The 17,048-nt window shown below is 34.4% G+C and overlaps 1 protein-coding gene across 1 annotated transcript in view; it reads right to left on the reverse strand.

Annotated features, from left to right (window-relative positions):
• The window catches only part of Nrxn1 (neurexin 1), a 172,704-nt gene that overhangs the window by 121,280 nt on the left and 34,376 nt on the right, over window positions 1-17,048 (reverse strand). The window contains exons 3-4 of the mRNA XM_013349005.2: window positions 10,693-10,782; window positions 8,992-9,311 (exon numbers count right to left, since the gene is read on the reverse strand). Coding sequence (XP_013204459.2) covers window positions 8,992-9,311; window positions 10,693-10,782 — 410 coding nt within the window. The remainder of the gene's footprint in view (window positions 1-8,991; window positions 9,312-10,692; window positions 10,783-17,048) is intronic.

Raw genomic sequence — 17,048 nt, forward strand, 5'->3', positions numbered from 1 at the left:
CTCTCTTTGTCTACTGTTTGTGTATAAGGTGTAATTTCTCATCTACTGTTCTATGGCCATGCCTGCCTGACTGTCTGATATTCTTCCCACACAATGGTCATGGACTCACCCTCTAAAACTGTAAGCAAGTCCCCAATGAAAATGTTTTATTTTATAAGTTGCTTTGGTCATGGTTTCTTTTCACAGCAGTAGAGTAGTAACTGAGACAGTTTGCATAATTTTCAACTCTCCTCTATGCCACATCTCTCATCCTCACATTCCTGTGGAAAAAGCCACTTTAATCCAAAGAGAATTTAGCTTTGCACTTGCCACACATTTAATGCTTTGATTCAGACACAAAATTCAGTTAATTTCAAAAATAAGGGAACTAACTGTCAAGGTTATAAGATAATTTGATTTCTTGTTTTTGCTGAGGAAAACTTTACAAACATAACTGTCATGGAGTAGCAATAATATGTGCTAAGCACTTTACTAAAATATTTTAATTATTTTGTATTTTTGGATGAGTAACATGAAAATTTCATTTATTGACAGTAAAAATGCTCATGAAGCCGCAGTTTGATATGGTTCTTATCCTATGTTGAGTCATGAAATCCTCATAACAAGTTTATGCAGTTATCATGTAAATTATATATGCAGGAAGTTAGAATGCTGCGAGGTTAAGGAACATGGTGTGTTTGATATAAGGGAAGCTCTAGTTTAACATGGCACACTGGAATCCTTGACCCTATGCTATCCTGCTCCTTAATAAACCATGTGAAGCTGCCTTGAGTCAGGGGGCTTCATCATCTGATCCCTTTCAGTGTCCAGTAAGATCGGTATTTTCCTTATTTTTAAAATTTTATTACTGAGAATTTTCTACATGCACACAATGTATTTTGATCTTATCTGTCCCCTCTTCCCCGCTCTAACTTTTCTTAATACTCACCCAACACATTTCCCTCCCAAATACATGTCTGCATTTCTCAAACCCACTGTAATGGATATAAGGCCATCGAGTGGAATAGGAACCCTATCGGGGGCCCTAATGACTTTCCCTCTCCCAAATGCCATCAAATTCCAATGGATCTAAAGTTACAGGCAGGTCTTTGTGAGCCCTTCCTACAACTACAGCATGAATTGTGTTTATAAGTGATGCTGAAGACCTACAAAAAGGAGTAATACATGTCAAGGCTCGAAGAGTTTTTCTTGGCATGATCTTAGACAAAATGCTCACATTTCTAAGAATTCCAATTCCAAATCTATGACCCAGGCATGTTCTGCAGAGACTGTGGATCTGCACAAAACATGTCTGTAGAAACTACATTACTGTGCAAACATAAAAATAAGATTGATGTTGAAAATGGCCACATAATATCTAAATTCACCCTTCTGAAACTGAGCCACACAATTGAAGAACTACAAACTTTCAGAGATGGAGTCTTAGGAAAAGGTTAGCGGTGTTCCATATTTTGAAGGAAACTTTAAAAAAGCTCAGAGCCCAAAGGGAAATTTAGGACTTCAAGGACACTGAGTATCATTTTTTGCCTTTGTAGCATAGTAATTAGAAAATGACATTTATCTTCTAGGGCCATATAAATATTTGCAGATGATTTCCCTGATTTAAATGTGCTCATGTCAGATAAAAAGGAAATACAATTAAAGTAATAGGACCATGTTGAAAATTTGATACTGTTCAAAATGACTGATATGGCTTATTTCACATTTGTTCTAGGAAAAATTATTGTTTTTACAAATGTTGAATGATAGAAATGTTAGTAGATTCATTGATTTAGTCATTCAAATCAATACAACAAGTACGATGATCAGTCAGTAAGTAAAAGAGACAATAATTTGTAGACTTATGACATGGAATGGTAATTCACAAAACCTATCTATATAGAGTGAAGAGAAAGAGTTTTCAATCTGGAGGGCACTGTGCACAGTGAGTGCAGTAGGACCTTGACAAAAGGCAGAATTGAACCATTTAGGATGCAAACAATAAGTAGGCTGTGGATAATGTCAGGAATCTGCCCTTTATATGCTTCAATGGGTTAATGTGGGAAATGAGGTAATTACATTTGCATTTTCAAAACAGTAATTTGCTATGTGGGTGAAAATCTACAATAATCATGACTAAAAATTAAAGGGGGCCAGGCTGGTTGTTTATTTATTAGACTAAGCACTTTACTACCAAAATTTCATCAGGTCTTATGTTTATGAATTGTATATGTTTCCCTTAAACAAATGTTTTAAAAAGCAATAAAACAAACTCCATGATGGAGTGTTTCCCTGGCACGTGTTTTCTCCCTAGCACTTTCCTCTCAAATAAATAACTAGATGACAGATGACAATTGATGATAGATAGATAGATAGATAGATAGATAGATAGATAGATAGATCTACAGATAGATAGATATACAGATAGATGATAGATAAATTACAAAGGTCTAATTTCCCTTAAAATACTCAGAAAAAAAGACAGACAGTCCTGAGCTATGTAGTCTATTAGCCTCCATTTCTTAGTGGTGGAAAGGAAGAATGTAAAACCACACCTGTTTAACTTCTGTCTCATACACAGACTCACACATGCCCTAGGATGGGGCTACACATCTGACCTAATTAAGATAGTTAGAAGACAGAGGACACAGGTTATTAGCAGATGGAGCATATCTTGGTGCCTCCTTTGTTACTTCCCCTGGCTTCTAAGTCTCCAACAGAGCAATTTACCACCATTGGAACAATCTAGAGAAGGAGCAAAGCTCTGTATCTCAGAGTAGGTCTTAACGATAGCATGCAAGTTCTCTTTGTTAACAGATGTTTTTATCAACAATCACACTTAAAACTCATTTATTCAAAAAAATCCATTTTTTTTTTGGCTTCTGCAAGCACAGGCATTGACGTAGGACTCTCCAGCAACTTTTTCCTATGATATCTGACATTCCATACGAAGTATGAATTTGTTTGTTTATTTGTTTGCTGTTCATCTTCCTCAAGTACAATGTGAGTTTTATGCAGGAATGTCTAATTGTGCATAATGTTGCGTTTCCAATGACTAGAACGGTATCTTTCTTGGAGTAATTGCTGTGCAGATGAGTTACATTGGGTAAGAAAGCTTATGAATGAACTCACATACTGTCTAGGTCCAGCTTTATCAGACAATATTTCAAAACCAGGTTTGCAAATTTCAGCAGAATGTCTTTTCATCCATTCACATTTCCAGATAATGCACTATGCAGTGTCATCTTAAAATAAAACCTTTAAAAATGTGCACCTTTGATGCTTTAGCAAATCAGCAAGAAGAGAGGAAAACACCTTCTAAGCAGCATCTAGTTACTACAATTAAAATGAATTATAATGAATTATACTCTTCTCAACAGACACCATTAATTCCAGAGAACATGGCTTTGTATATTCTTTAAAATCTCTAACTAAGTGTGTTTCTTTCCAACATGCACTAAAACTTGCTATAAAATTGTGCATTGATTTAAGGGAATTCAGCAGAACGATTGGGTCAGAAAAAATAAAATTAATTATTCATGGCACTAGCAGCTTAAAATGCAAAGTAGTTATCAGGAACATGCACAATTATAAGTAACACTGTAATTTTTTTTAAATTTCGAAGCCTTAGTACAGTTAATTAATATTTTTAATAAAAATAAAAATTTGTTCTTGGGAGTTACAAAGTATATTTTGTTAACTATGTATTTTTCATGGAAATATGTGTACACTGCTTATAGTTTTTAAACAAATAGTATTCATTTTTAATGAGTAGCTGCAAAGCTTCCAGAAAGCAATTGCAGTATCTAAAACATTAAATATTTCTCCTTACTTGAACACTAATTGGGTTTCTTTTCATAAAAACTTGAATGAGTGGGTACAGTCTCAGTGACGGATGTGAAGTACACACATCTTTTACAACCTATCACAAAGTTTCTCAGCAGTCCCTTTCCTTGAGTAGATATACTATGGGATAATGCTCTTGCACACTGTAAATTTTGTCACCCTTTTAATAAATTGCTAATTGGCCAGTAGCCAGGCAGGAAGTATAGGTGGGGCATCCAGACTAGGAGAATTCTGGGAAGAGAAAAAATAGACATGTAGTCATCATCCAGAAGCAGAGGAGACAAGATGAGAATGCCTTACTGAGAAAAGGTACCAAGCTACACAGTTAAACATAGATAAGAATTGGGGTTAATTTAAGTTTTAAGAGGACATTAGTAATAAGACTGAAAATAGGTCCAACAGTTTGTAATAATATAAGCCTCTGTGTGTTTATTTGGGACTGAATGACTGTGGGAGCAGGCAGTATAGAAACTTTTGTTTACATAGATGTCCTAATTTAACCTGGAAAACACTCACCCAGGAGCCTGAGAAAGGCTCCAAGCAAGACATTCTATCTATACGGAGTGAACCTGTCTCCATCTATAATATTTTCTGAATTGTTTGAAACAAACTCCTCCAGTAAACAAGAAACAAATCAACAAAACCCAAAATCTCTCAAAGTGTCATTTTTTTTTAATACTATCTCCAGATTTTTTTTTAAATAAAATGATGGAAAGGTCTTGGCATCTAAAAACCAAGACAAGATCTTACAATCAGCTTAAGCTATGCACATACTTGATGAAGTTCAATATTTACTTATGTATGATTCTCTTGCAAAGGTAAGTTTTATGTATGTAAGAAAAAAAGCACAGTACAATACAGTTTTCTGTGCTGTAAAAACGTTCCTGGGAAACAAAAAGAGCCATTTTTACTAATTACATAGAGTAACAGGTAAACACTAGAACTCTTAGTGGCAACTGGGATGTGTACCTGTCTTATCAAAACAAAAGGAACATATCTATGCTTTGTTAAATAATGATGAGAGGAACTAATTAAGCACATCAAGACAGGAGCCAATAAAAACTGAAAACTGAGAAGAGCTCCAAAGACTCATAGTGACTCACTTACTACAGAGGCACAACACCAGTATGAGTGAAGGTCAACAGCCAAATCATAGGACACTGTGGTTGCTTGTGTTGAAAGTAAAGCACAGTCTGCGTTTGATATGCTTTTTCTATTATACTATATTTTCTGCATGAAAAACAACGTTAAGGTTCTGAATTGTTTATTCTACATATAGTATGTAAAATAAACTTGAAGGGAAGAAGAGAAAACACCACTGAATATTCCAGGAATACTCCATTAATACCAAGTCATAGTTCAGAGGAAAATGTCATGATATTGTTCTTAAAAGAAATAACACATTAGCAATAAATAATCTAATTCAAAATCAGAAAAAGGTAGCCGGGCGGTGGTGGCGCACGCCTTTAATCCCAGCACTCAGGAGGCAGAGGCAGGCAAATCTCTGTGAGTTCGAGACCAGCCTGGTCTACAAGAGCTAGTTCCAGGACAGGCTCCAAAAAACCACAGAGAAACCCTGTCTCGAAAAACAAAAACAAAAACAAAAAAATCAGAAAAAGGTTAAGTCTCTTGGGTGCTTTTTTATTTTTGGTCACTTAAACAAAGATTAATTCAGAAGTTATTCAGAACAGGACACAGCACCTAACAGGCAGAATTTTTTGCATGGCAATCTCCAAAACCAAATGGCTCCATGTTCGGAGAATGAATAGTGATAATATTTTTCCTTGGAAGAATAGGATTACAGAAAGTTTGTAAGTCTTATAAAGATATGTTGACTTAAGCATTCTAGTAATACAAGATACACAGAAATTATTCAACCCCTTTAAAAATCTAACAATATTGTCCTGTCCAATACTTTTTTTTTAAAAAAGCCATTTCATTTTAGGTAGTCATCTCTACTATTTTATATTCTAAATCATGTAAGGTTAAGAAACCAGTATGAAAACTGATCATCACTCAGAATGAAAAACTTTTTCTTTTTATCTCTTAAAGCATATTTACTTATAAGTGGGAATAATATATATAATATAATAATATATACTACATATATATATTTATATAATATATGGGGTTTCACAGAGAATATTCTGAACAATCCTCTATTCACTGGCTCTGTGAAAACTGAAATATATTTCTCACCCAGTCCCTGCCCTGCAGGATAGCTGAACAAATGTCGTATTATTTATTTGAAGTGAATCCAATTTAATTCTGGTAGACCAAAAATCTGTTTCCACGGTTCTAAAACATGCCACTACCTCTAGGTACATTGTCATTGTCACATAAGTGGCTCAGTGTTATCACTGAAGAAAATACAATTTGACTGAAAAAAAAAACAGTATAGTGTGGCTTTAGAAAAATGAAATGACCTCTTTGGTACACAATTTAGTGGAGGACTTGATAAAAGCAAGCAGATGTGGTCACCGTGGACAAAGTTTAAGGATAGATGTTTCATGTAACCTTTAAAAAGTAGGCAAAGTTTTGGACTTGGGATTTGTATTACAAATCATTCATTAAAATTTTAAGATACTTGTATAATTTTTATCAATCAAAAACTACGAGTTCCAGGACAGGCTCCAAAGCTACAGAGAAACCCTGTCTCGAAAAACCAAAAAAAAAAAAAAAAAAAAAAAAAACTACAGATGTAATATGCAGATCTATCTATTTTTTATCTATCAGTCATCTCTCTATATATACCATCTATCAGTAATGTTTTTGTATTAGAGGGCAATTAAAAACTGAATTCTAAGATGAAAAATGGAAATAAATTATCCTATAATTAAAAATATTTTGGTTTCTTTTGTAGTGATTTTCCTTCCTTCATAGTGTTTGCTCAACTGTTACCTTAACACACACATGTGACTGAAAAAGCATTTCAAAAATCAAGATGTTTGTTTCCACTGATTATCAGTAACAGCTAATCTGTATAATATTAAAAAATATTTAATTACTGTTATTGCTTGGTGAAAATTTTAAAGATTTAAAATATCTACTCTTAAATAAAGACAGTACTCTTAGATTTAACGCAGTATCTCTTCAAATGAACCAAGTGATCACTAATTGAATAGGTTCTTTACTTCTCTATACCACTACTGCCCTTGAGCTTGTAATAGTTCTGAAAGATTTCTCAATGATAATTAATAAGTACTGAACCTTTTTTTCTTTGTATTAATAAATTTAATAAAATGCAGCCAAGCATCTTTGAATTTGTTTCTTAAAATTAAAGAGTTATTTGCATATTTAAATTTTGTTATAAACAGAAGACATTATTTAAATTACATTAAAATAATGATTGTCATTGTTCCTTCTATGAAAAGACATGCAAGTTTTTCTATGAATTTTCACTACTTATAACAATGATACAGGCTTAGTAAAACAAATACAAAACTAACTCAAATTGTATTTAGAGAAACATTTCCAGCTCTAGATAACACACTTGCATACTCTCTTAGCCACTAATTTATGTAAAGGAAATACTTTACTAATAATTTTACATTCATTTTTTCCTGTTTTAGATTTGTCATCAGTTGAACAACAGATTTAAAGCGAAGTGCAAACAAAGGCTACCCAGCATCATGACCAAGCAAGAGTCTGTCTAAAGTCACAAGTCTTTATCCAAAGAACTGAGTGCTATGTCATCAACAGTAGCATACATCTAAAAAAGTACAGATAACAACACGATGATCTTCAAAGTCAACATTCCTACTAAAATTAATGTCATGAGGGTAGTGACATCTACCTATGTCTTCATGCCCAGAGAACAATCTGTCCTTGAAGATAGTTAGAAATAAATACATAATAGAGAATGTCCTATGAGACAGCCCACTTTTTTTGCCAGATGCAAATAAATAAAATCCAAATGAGATAAAATGGCTTCGTATTATTTTAATAAATGCAATATAACACTGTACCACATTTATGAATTTATATTTCAATATTTGGTCAATTTACTTCTTCTGATTAAGTACTTATTTTTCTCTTTCTTATTCATTCATACCATTCCATCTTATTCAAAGCAAAAAATCATACTTTTTCCCCTCTGAAACACATCTCAATGACATGATACAGTACTAATTAATACACATAAAACTTGTTTTCTAGTGTTCTCTTTCCAAATCTGATAATCTCTTTCAAATGCCTGATCCAAAAGCTGCTTTTAAAATGATTGTTATTAGTTTCTCATTTAAAATACAGTTTTCTGGATAAATAAAGTTCATATATTTGAAAAACCATTATGTGATAACTATGGAAGACATTCATTATTAAGAGCAAAATAAAGCCACCAATCTTGAACCACAAAAGAACCCGCAAAATTCTTAAAGAATTAACAACTGAATTATGTGCAAAACCTACATGTATCAATAAGGTTCTCATATCACTCAATAGCATCTCAGCAGCATCAATAGTATTTAGTAAGTCTTTATCGCGCCTCTCTGATGTAATGTCAATGATGAAATCAGCACATTATCTAGGCAATCAGTAAGAATTTTACTATTGAATTTATAAGCTTGCCAACTCTACCAATATCACATTTAATGATTCTGTTTTCAAAGGTTGCAAACACAGAATTTAGCAATAAACTCATTAGTGTGAATTCTGTTTAATTACATTATTAATTAATTACATACCATACAAAATATCTTGATCCTCAGACAACTCAGTGAGCACTTTCCTCACAAATCCAAAACAAACCCATCATTCATTCATCATGGAATCTATGCACCTAAACCCTTTTATTTTGAGGAAGGGCTAAGCTTAATTAAACAAAGCCTTTCAAATATGCCATTCATTTATTTGTTTGTTACCTTAAAATTATAGTTTCTCCATAATTAGCAGATCCTCCCTCTACCAGTATGTGCTAAACCAAGGCTATCGACTCAAACTAGCAACTACCAAACCAATACAGAGCCTTTTTCTGTCTACAAACTTCTATGAAACAACATCCACATAGCTCATATTCATAGACGGTGGATCACATACAACAGCTTCCAAGAAAGGCGAGCACACAACATCAGAAACAGAATCCTGTTTGGAAAAGATACATGCTCAGAAAAGGCCTCTTTGATGAGGATAGATCAAGAAGGAAAGGGTGACATTGCAGGAGCTCACCTGGCTGACAGGCTCTTTTGTAGGGGGCTTTCCTCTTCTTGCCGTGCTGGTAGCCAGGGTTGTGGTGGTCTCCATGATTGAGGTGGACATCTCTGACTGCATGGCCGTAGCTGTTGACTCAGTTGTCATAGAGGAAGGCACTTCACCAACCAGCCTCACATTCCCCACTATGGCGATGTTGGCATCATTCTCTGCTGCCATATTCAGAACTTTCAAGCCATTGTAGTAAAGCCCAGAGAGCTGGCCCTGGAAGGGCTGGCCCTGCTCTTTCCCGCCAATTATTATGGTTGCTTGGCTATTGAAGATTGTGAGCTGACGCCCTGTAAAAATAATATTACATACATGCAAAAATGTTGATTGTGAACTCTACATTCTACAAAGGATGATAAAACAGATCTTTCATGGGGTGGATAATGAGAGCAATAAACTATAAGAGAGGCAATTGACTCATAATTCATTGCTTAGAAATGAGGTGTCCATGAAATGCATAATTACTGGCAAATACTTATAAATTTTCAACATATTATAAATGTTGTGCTTTTGCTAAAAGACCAATCAAACATATATTACAAATCAGATTTTAGTGAATCCCCTTTTCCTTTGCCTCAATAACTTGCTGTTGGTGTCTCAAATTCAAAGTGTTAAATTTAAAAAGTATGATATATCTAACATTTCAAATATTTGTTAACCTAAAATCACCTCTGAAACTAATCTGTAGGAGCTAAAGTCTAATTTTAAATTTTATCATAAAAAATTCATAATTATCATAGTGCCCATACAACTCTACATGCTATTCTTTAGAAAAGTTTATTTTTTGGAAGGCAATAATCCATTGTTATTTCAATTATTCTATTTTTTGGCAATCACACTGAAAGGAAATGAATAGTTTACACTGAGTTTTTCAGAGTCAAAAAAAGTTTCAAAAATCTTTTTCTGATTGGCTTTCAGCAAGTCTATTAAAACAAAACAAAATAAAATGAAAAAAAAAAACAAGAACAAAACCAAAAAACAATAGCTTCAGATGTAAAAAGTGGCTTCAGGAATGATACACAAATCGATGGAGAAATTATGGCACATTTCCATCAACAATCCTAGCAACAGTACCATTATCATCAAATGCAGCTCCAGGGGAGCAGAGTGCCCTCCACTCAGAAAGCATGCACACAAATTTAAGTTCCGTTTTAATTAGGGCTTGTTCCCAAATGGTCTCAGAAGCTTCCAAACGTTAAAGGGACTTCATTTTTTGACTGGCAATCCATATTGCCCACTATTTAAGATTCCTACAGTTTAAACAAAGAGTTTGCTTTTTTTTTCAGGACCATGATAAAGATATCCGAACTACATATGTTTTAGTTAATAATTTAGAGGCTGGAACATGGATATAATCTATAAATGATTTATCATTTTTGGTTAATGCTTGCTCTGAGTACCTTCATAGATTGAGTTAGTGGATTATATTTAACAGTCCCTTTAACCTTAAGTTAACTGGGTAAGATTATTAAACCGTTTGTGCTTCTAAAAATGTATAGAAATTATTATACAAGGTATGCAAATATTACTATCTACATTTTACTGTTTTAAATTTGTTTTTAATTTAGTTTTACGGAAAATTTATTTTTATGTTTATTAGTGTTACAATGAAGTACTACTTGGTTATGTTCAAATTATTTTTTTATTTGAAGTTTTAATCAATGTTTTTACCTTTGTCGAGTAGCCATTCATCAACTACTCGACCAAGTCGATATGGAATTCGCTGTCTAGCAATCGCCAGGCGCTCGTTATCATTGTTTCCTTTAAAGTTTAAAGAGACATTTCATTGGTTAAAATCTGTAAGGTCAAAGGTTAAAAGTTAATACTTAAAGCTCGAGCTATACAGTTGCCACATGATTTTTTGAAATTTGGAATTTTAAAAAGTTCTACCTAGAACATTTCATGTTTCAGACTTATCATTCATTCATTTATTTTATTTTAGCAAACAAAATTATTCCTATGTTAATTGAAAATTAGAAATCTGCATTTGAGCTAGGTTATTAAACTTATGTTATAGACAGACCCGAACAACCAATTTAAACAGCATATAATCGCTTTACAAAAAAATGACCCTTGGCCTCAGGGTTTTGTCTTTTTGATGTTTCTTATTAACTAGTTAAACATGTTCAGCTACAACAGGTTTAAGTTTGCAAAATACATTCAAGCTCTTATTCCAGATTGGAAATTTATGAACACCAAACTTAACACCGTCTTTATCACACTGAAGCATTTCAAATAGGCCTAGCAGACTTTATTTCCTATTAAGACCACATATTCCCTTATCATTTCATTTAAGAAAACCACAAAGTCCAAACGGTTCTTGTGTATTCTACCAAAATTGATTTACCAATCACTTGTGTATCATAAGAGATTACATCTCATATCATCAAACATGAGTTAGGAAAGGCTTTGACAAAAGTGACATTTATTTGAGTGTCCTTCAGTTTCACTAAAGTTTACCATGCTGAAGCATATAGCATTTGAAGAAAGTAATGTTTAAATCCTTGTATGCTTAAATACCTGCTTACTTATTAAAAGTATTTAAAATATACTTTTTAAAGAAAGGTGTAAGAACTTAAGGTTCAGATGAAGCTGTAAACAGTGGCTCTTGGCTACAGATCAGAACTAAATGAGAGTCTTGTTTCACTGACTAGAAAACACTGTCTGCTAGGAACCCTGTTCACATTGACCTTGAATCAAGCTTGCAAATGGACAGTGTTTTCTTGATCTATAAAGCACTTAAAAAGAGTCTGTGCTGTTGTCAGTGCTCAATAGTGTACTTTGAAAGAAGAGCTTTTCTACTTCATGAAAATTAGGTAGAATAGAAGTTGGAGGCAAGACATTTTGGCACTAGTTTGAGTAAGGATTAAGAGTTGAAAGAAACCTTAAATTATAGTGTTACCTATGTGGGATAAAAAACCTGAAGTGTTTTGCAAAAGAAGAAAACAAATACACCCTTCCCTCAGATATATAATTATTTATAAGGGACTTTCACTTTCTATGCTAATGTTGTAATGTATTATACTTACCATAATAAACCTAGCCTATCGTAGTGCTAGGTTTATTCTTTGGAGAAAGAGGAAACACCTGTCATATAGACCATCTCAATGAACCCATTACTCAAATGTCAGTGTGACTGAAAATATTTCACACATCAATGTTCAATTTAAAATGCAATCAAGGTTGAGACAAATATATATTTGATAAAAACTTTGAGCTGTGTTTCTCTAGACTACATAACAATTTAAATAATGTAAAGTTGTATTTCATGGTATAGAAATGAATTTTTGGAAAACTGATAATTTTTAAAAGTGATATAAATAGCATAAATTCCAACTCTCTACTTAAGAAATGTATTCACAGCTTGTGTGTGTATATAAGTATACTTTAGAAATATGCAAAAGTCTGCTGTTTCCTATCCTAGAGCAATTCCTGTCAATGTGACTATTGGGGAACTATGTGATTTTCTATAATGATTATGTTTTTATATGCCTAAATTGAAAGGTAACTACAAAATATTTTTCAAAAACATATATCCTTTTCTCTGTGGACTTCCTTATTAGCTTATATACTCACAGCAGTTTTTAGTGGCATAACTTTTCCTCACAGCTCTCTGATTTCCACAGTTCCTTAAGTTGATTTTCATGCTAGAGCTTTCCCATTGTCTGTGTTGACCCATATCTCCTCAGACATCATCGAAAATTAGTTCTGTACATCCCTCCTACCTTGACTGTCTTTAACATCTCTCTGCATCTCTCTGCAATAAATCTAACTGATTCCCCACACACCAGCTAATGCAAACATACCACAAAACCTTTATTATTGCCTGTAGGACACGATCTTCCCCCTTTAGTGACTTTATCTGTACACTCTCAGGACTACACCCCTTCCACTGCTTCATTCACGCTCCATCTCAAGGTCCTTACTCTCTAGCTCCACTCGTTAGAGTTCTATGAGGCCCTCAATTCTCCTAAAGCTATCCCTTCTTCCCTCTGGACTTTTTCACCTGTAGCTTCTTCATTTGAGATACTCTTCCTTTCTATCTCATCCACATCTTTTTTAGTCAAACATCACTCATTAATGGAAGTTTCTTGGCAAAAACGTTGCTTGTTCAGAAGGCATTCCATCATATGTTCAAGCCAAAATATATGTCTACATTCTTCACAGCTTCTGAAATACATGCCTTAGGAACAGGCATTAACATTAAAAGTTACTTAATCAATTAATAGTTTTCCTTATAACTCTGAAGCAGCATGAAGTCGAAGACTTTATGTAGTGTTTATTGAGATGCCAATGTTTTCGCAATACCTATCACACAAACTTCCATCCCACATATACTTCCTGTTGCAGTGGTTTTCAAGCAAAGAAGCGGTATTATAAAAGTTTGGAGTTCTTTTATTCTGTTTGTTTTGTTTTTCAGAATTAGCTATGTGTCTAGTATTTTTGACAAGAAGAAAGTATCTCCACCATCTATTTCTGTTAACATCACTGAGAACACGTGTGGAGGTCGGAGTGCACTTGTTAGCATTAGTACCCTCCATCTGCGATGATGGATCAAACAGAGATCAATAGTTTGCCTCTGTCTCCTTCACTGACAAGCCATTGTGATCTGGATCCAGGAGCAAATGATGAACAGAAACATCTTTTCACTGAAAAAAAGAATGGAACTCCTGTTTTGACTGTACACTAGCATTTTCACATGAATAGATAGACTGATCACTTATATCCCCTCTAAAATGTATGTGTTGCAATCTAGTGGCTCCAAATCCACAATCCATCTTCCTCATCCATCCACATTCTAGGTTTACCTGAGTGCATTACTATGGGCAGCCATGCTCTCATCTTTTAATTATTCATCAAGAAGCTTTATTTCTCAATGTGTTAGTGTTTGGAGATGAGTGAGTCAGATTACTGCCCTTCAACACCTAAACTGTATACCCTTTTCCTGTGCTAAGACCCAGTAATATGATGGTCATTGTGACCCCAAACGTACACTCTACCAGATACTAAATCTTCCAGTGCTGATCTTGAATTGCTGAGCCTCCTCAACTGTAAAAAGACCCTTCTTGCTGTGTACAAGACAATTTACTTGTGGATGTTGTCACAGGAGCTCAGATTGACTTAGATACTATGTAACTTGTATCACATAATTTGTATTACTGTCGAAAAAAAACAGAGAAAAGCAATACTGCAAAGAAAACAATGTCAACGAAAAATATAATAGAGAAAAGGAGACAAAAAATACTTTTGTTTATATTGTAAGCTTACTTCATGAGTTTTTAACATTGTGCAGGGAAACCTAAAGAGTTCTGAAAACTATATATACTTAAAAAGCCATCTGGGAGATGACTTACTTCTTTTGATTTTAAGGGAGAATGCAACACTTGGCTATGCCTGGGTCCAGAAGGAAATTCAAACTTTAACATAGTTTCCAAATTGCTTTAAGTTTAAAAGCAACATTGTTGCATAATTTTCACTAAATGCTACATGTGTTGTTATGTGATAAAGCAATACATAATTTCACTGGTACTATTCCTAATAAAGGGATTGTGAACATCAATGACATCAATGAAGGAACAAAAACGAGAAAAAGTAGCTATTATAGTGAAAATATTGCCATATACTTCACTTTATTTCTTACATCTTTGAAAATGTGTTATGTATCAAATACACATATCAATTGACTTCTTACCTACTTATGTAATGTCCACTAGCTGCTTAATTTTTAACCTCTAGACATTTGGTTCCTTTTCCAATTCTGTTACCTGAGAGCCAGTCTGTTCTGAACACACACACACACACACACACACACGTCTGGCAAATTTATTTCTTCTTTAAAGGTTAGCTTACGTATCTCAGGGAAGCATTTCCTGTGCTACACATCCCTTTACCAAATCACTGTAAATCTAATATGCAGTCTTGTAGCATTTTATAGAAATATCTGGAAACATAATGAATAAATTCCTGCAACGGGTTCTGTACTTTGTAGGGTCCTTGGGACAAGGGCCATGTTTATGTTGTCTACATGTTTTATTCTTAACACAGTGCTGGTCAGATTGTGATTGGTAAGAAATTCCTAGGTTTATTCTAAATCCACTCCAAGTATGTATTGTATGTTAACGCAATGGTATTTGCTGTTCAAGAATCACAGAGTTGGTGCTTATCAGCATGTGCAAGTCCTATGTTCTATCAAACACACACACACACGCACACACATACTCACAAAGTCACACATGACTCATAAAGCAGATGTTAATGATAACTATTTCTATACATGTACTAGGACTTAGCTGTCTGCTCTTATTTAAATGCCATTGTAGTAAGAATGGGCAAGTAAAACTCTAAAAATAAAGTAGTTTATGTTTTATCCATTATCTGGGACTGAAAAAGCATGGGATAAAACAGGAATCTCTGAACATGGCGGACAATGAGGCCTGATGAGAAGCCAAGGACAATGGCCCTGGGTTTTGATCCTGTTGCATGTACGGGCTTTGTGGGAGCCTAGCCAGTTTGGATGCTCACCTTCCTAGACCTGGACGGAGTGGGGAGAACCTTGGACTTGCGACAGGGCAGGGAACCCTGACTGATCTTTGGACTGGAGAAGGAGGAGGAGAAGAGTGGAGGGAGGGGAGGGAAATGGGAGGCTGGGAGGAGGTAGAAATTTTTTCGATAAAAAAAGGAAATCAAAGAATAATTAGGAAATCAGAGAATAATGTATTGAATAGACTGTATGCTTTATGAATTGTCCTATTAGTCCATAGATTCTTTAGGCCAATTCTGACAATGAGCCTAGACCATAAGAACCTTTTATTCCACAGATAGAAAAACTGCGGTTCCAGCAGATGATGTGATTTGTATGACATCATGGATAATTAGTTGTATATGACTTCAAAGCTATTCCACTGCACAGCTGAGGATGGCAACACTGGCTTTTACCAGTCTAAATCCACAAAAGTTCAGTATCTTCTCAAAGTACTTTCTTATATAATAAAAGATGTCATGGTCTTGTCTATTAAGTGTCTATCTATATACTTTGGAGTGAGATTATTCTCTTGGGCACATGAGAGCTGCAATCTTCCAAAAATCCTTGTGGATTCACAGGAAGCTAATATAACCATTTCCATTTTATAGATTTGTATATAAAAGCAGAGGTATAGTAAAGTATCCAAAAACATATTATAGCTGAGAACCCAGCAAAGAACAGAATTTAAATTTCTTCATTTTACAATGAAGCTTTGCCATGCATAACCACTGAGGCATCAGATGTTACCAGCATTTCTTGTCTTCACACCAAACCTGGAAGTCAAGCCCAAATCATGACTATCTAGTAAATCTACTATCCTATTTATACTGACCCATTCCAGAGAAAAGTTGGAAAAAAAAGAGGATCTAAGCTGTGCATCAAAAGACAATGCACTTCATTACCTGTTGAGAGGAGGGACAGAAGTTTGAAGCACATCATTACTGATTTTATTTGAACTTCATATTTGTTCCTTTCATCTTTATTCTTATCTCTTATGCATTATTATTTTCTCTATTCATTTTTCAAGTTCTGTTTTCACATTGCTTCATAACCTAAAGCATGTAGTGAAGCATCTATCCTTTTCAGATATACCTCATTGTCCGAAGAGAGAGAACAGTTTTTTTTCTTCTCTGGATTCTAGATAAAAATCCTGTTTATTTATTTTTTTTGAAAGCTTGCTAAATGCAAGCTTAGCAACCTGACTCTACCATTTAGTTCATAAGCACTGTCAGAAATCTGAGTGTGTGGAGTCTAGTATATGTCACAGGAGTCCTACCCTAGAACCACATACACTCTGGGAACACAATGGACAAAAACAACTGGTATACATCACCATCCCAGATCAGAGACGGTGTGCCACAAGCATATAATTTGCCACATGCAGAATGTAGAAATTCAGAGACAGTGATGGATTAGAACAAAGAAGCTGTGCCTTATTTATTTATTTATTTTTTATTGAGAAAAAAAAAAGATTTCCGCCTCCTCCCAGCCTCCCACTCCTCCC

Source organism: Microtus ochrogaster, chromosome 16 (assembly GCF_000317375.1).
Source record: "Microtus ochrogaster isolate Prairie Vole_2 chromosome 16, MicOch1.0, whole genome shotgun sequence".
Lineage (NCBI taxonomy): Eukaryota > Metazoa > Chordata > Mammalia > Rodentia > Cricetidae > Microtus > Microtus ochrogaster.